Source organism: Monopterus albus, unplaced genomic scaffold (assembly GCF_001952655.1).
Source record: "Monopterus albus unplaced genomic scaffold, M_albus_1.0 scaffold50.1, whole genome shotgun sequence".
Classification (NCBI taxonomy): Eukaryota; Metazoa; Chordata; class Actinopteri; order Synbranchiformes; family Synbranchidae; genus Monopterus; species Monopterus albus.
In genome coordinates, this window is record NW_018127930.1 from 1,848,237 (window position 1) to 1,850,840 (window position 2,604).

Consider the following 2,604-nt stretch of genomic DNA (forward strand, 5'->3'; position numbering starts at 1 on the left):
CTGCTGAAAGCCACATTAAAGTGTACTGTTGCTAAGCAAGATCATTTCTCACCAGTTGCTGATACACTGCTACCATTAATTTATGTTTAATTACGAGTTAAATATTGTAATAATACATTACCAGTGTTTTATTTTTGCCTGGTTTTGTCTCGACAGGAGGCCGTGGGTGTGTGGCATCTCCTCTCTGGGCATAGACCACACTCAGATCCTTGGAGACACCATTGAAAAGATCGCCTGGCAAAAAGGAGGCATCTTCAAGGTGTGTTGGCTGTTCATGCATCAGAAATGTGTTCTGTGACTGGACTAAATATTGGAAGTGACCTGACCTAAAAAGACGTGAAGGCCACTTACTAGCTGTTTGGGTCTTTCAGCTGCATCTCACAGTTTCATCAATAGGTAGGTTACAGAGTCATTGTGGAGATGAGAAATGTGCAGTTTTTGAGTTGATTAAAGCCAACCTGCCCAAATTGAACATCTCATTCGAATGAAGAGCAGTGATATGTGGTGGGAAGGCACAAAAAAAGGCTTGTAAGTGGAAGTTAAAAGTTTCATCCAACTATTTTCAAGATCAGTAATAAACTTTAAAGAACACATATTATGCTCATTTTCAGGTTTATTGTTTATTTCAGGGGTCTACTGTAAAATGTTGTCAAGCTTTAAGGATAAGAAAAGACATTATTTACCTCGTACTGTGCATTTCCACAGCATATCTTTTCACTCTTGGTCCGTTTTTAGTTCCTGTCTCTTTAAGTCATAACTGACTTTGTCTTTTCTTTTTTTTTTTTTTTTCCCCATTGCAAAATATTTGCATCTTACTACAACCCACATTCTGTATTTATTCTTTGCTGGGATCAGTCAAACACCTGGTTTTGTCTCGACAGGAGGCCGTGGGTGTGTGGCATCTCCTCTCTGGGCATAGACCACACTCAGATCCTTGGAGACACCATTGAAAAGATCGCCTGGCAAAAAGGAGGCATCTTCAAGGTGTGTTGGCTGTTCATGCATCAGAAATGTGTTCTGTGACTGGACTAAATATTGGAAGTGACCTGACCTAAAAAGACGTGAAGGCCACTTACTAGCTGTTTGGGTCTTTCAGCTGCATCTCACAGTTTCATCAATAGATGGGTTACAGAGTCATTGTGGAGATGAGAAATGTGCAGTTTTTGAGTTGATTAAAGCCAAACTACCCAAATTGAACATCTCATTTGAATGAAGAGCAGTGATATGTAGTGGGAAGGCACAAAAAAGGCTTGTAAGTTATTTCAGGGGTCTACTGTAAAGTGTTGTCAAGCTTTAAGGATAAGAAAAGACATTATTTACCTCGTACTGTGCATTTCCACAGCATATCTTTTCACTCTTGGTCTGTTTTTAGTTCCTGTCTCTTTAAGTCATAACTGACTTTGTCTTTTCTTTTTTTTTTTTTTTTACCCATTGACAAATATTTGCATCTTACTAAAACCCACATTCTGTATTTATTCTGTGCTGGGATCAGTCAAACAACAATACTTTTCACTGCTCAGACCACTTCTAAAGGCACAGTTGTTTTATTTATTTAATGAACTGATTCTGCGTTTATTTATTATTGTGTAGTAACTTTACTGCTCAAGCTTTGTGCATAAGCTGCATACACATACATATACATGTCATTTGTCTGTCGTCCTTAGTACACAGTCAAGTGGCCTTTGTGCCCTCTGAAATGCATGAAGTTGAAGGCCAAGTGTTTAGGTGGATTTAGCTGTAATAGAAGTTGGAATTGGTGGAGCATATGACTGTACCAACATCATAAGGTAAGATCGTCTATTCAGTGGTGGACCATAGAGACTTCTTTCAGTAAGAAACTTAGCCGTTCACTGATCTCTTGTGGTCTCGCAGCAAAATATTTGGCTTAAAGGAAGTGATGCATTTAAAGGTAACTAAACAGACCTTGTTTGCTGACCTTCAGTGGTTGAACTTCTCACCATGGAGAGTTTGGCGCTATGAGGGAGGGAGGGGCTGTGCAGCCTGCTCTCTCTCTCTCACACACACACACACACACACACACACACTGAGCTGAGCAGACGGCATGAAGGATCACTCCGCAGCACAACAATCAACCAGTAAAGGAGGCTGTATGAGCAATTTATCAAACAGCTGTTGAACAAGCAAAACACAGTGATGTTTTCACGCATTGGCTGCAGTTCACTCACTGAAGTCCCTGTTTTACTTCTAAACCAGTATAACTGCTTCTTTACGCACTGTGCTTACTATGCTAATGCTTAATGTGTGAAGAGCTGGCATTTAACTAATCACAGGTGACTGCACGAACGCACCCCTCCCTTTTTGCGTTCCTTGTATTTGATTTTAGTACTGACTTTTGAGGGGTGCTGAAATTTAGCCCCCAAGGTGGGTGGAGGGCACTGGAAACAAACAGAACATGTGACAAGCGCTACTTGGCTTAACATGTTTCGGTAGGTTTCTATAATGGTTTAAGGCTATGTTCACATTAATGCTCAGTTCCAATTTTTTTTTGTCAGTTTTTTTTGTGTATGTTGATTGTATTTATATGTATAAAGAAGTACAGGTGGTAGCCACCATGTATGAACAGAGAAAGAAATGGAGCCTTTT

General features: G+C 40.0%; 1 protein-coding gene across 1 annotated transcript in view; it reads left to right on the forward strand.

Moving 5' to 3' along the window:
- Positions 1-2,604, forward strand: part of fpgs (folylpolyglutamate synthase) — a 14,497-nt gene that overhangs the window by 7,436 nt on the left and 4,457 nt on the right. The window contains exons 7-8 of the mRNA XM_020600996.1: positions 98-294; positions 882-984. Coding sequence (XP_020456652.1) covers positions 98-294; positions 882-984 — 300 coding nt within the window. The remainder of the gene's footprint in view (positions 1-97; positions 295-881; positions 985-2,604) is intronic.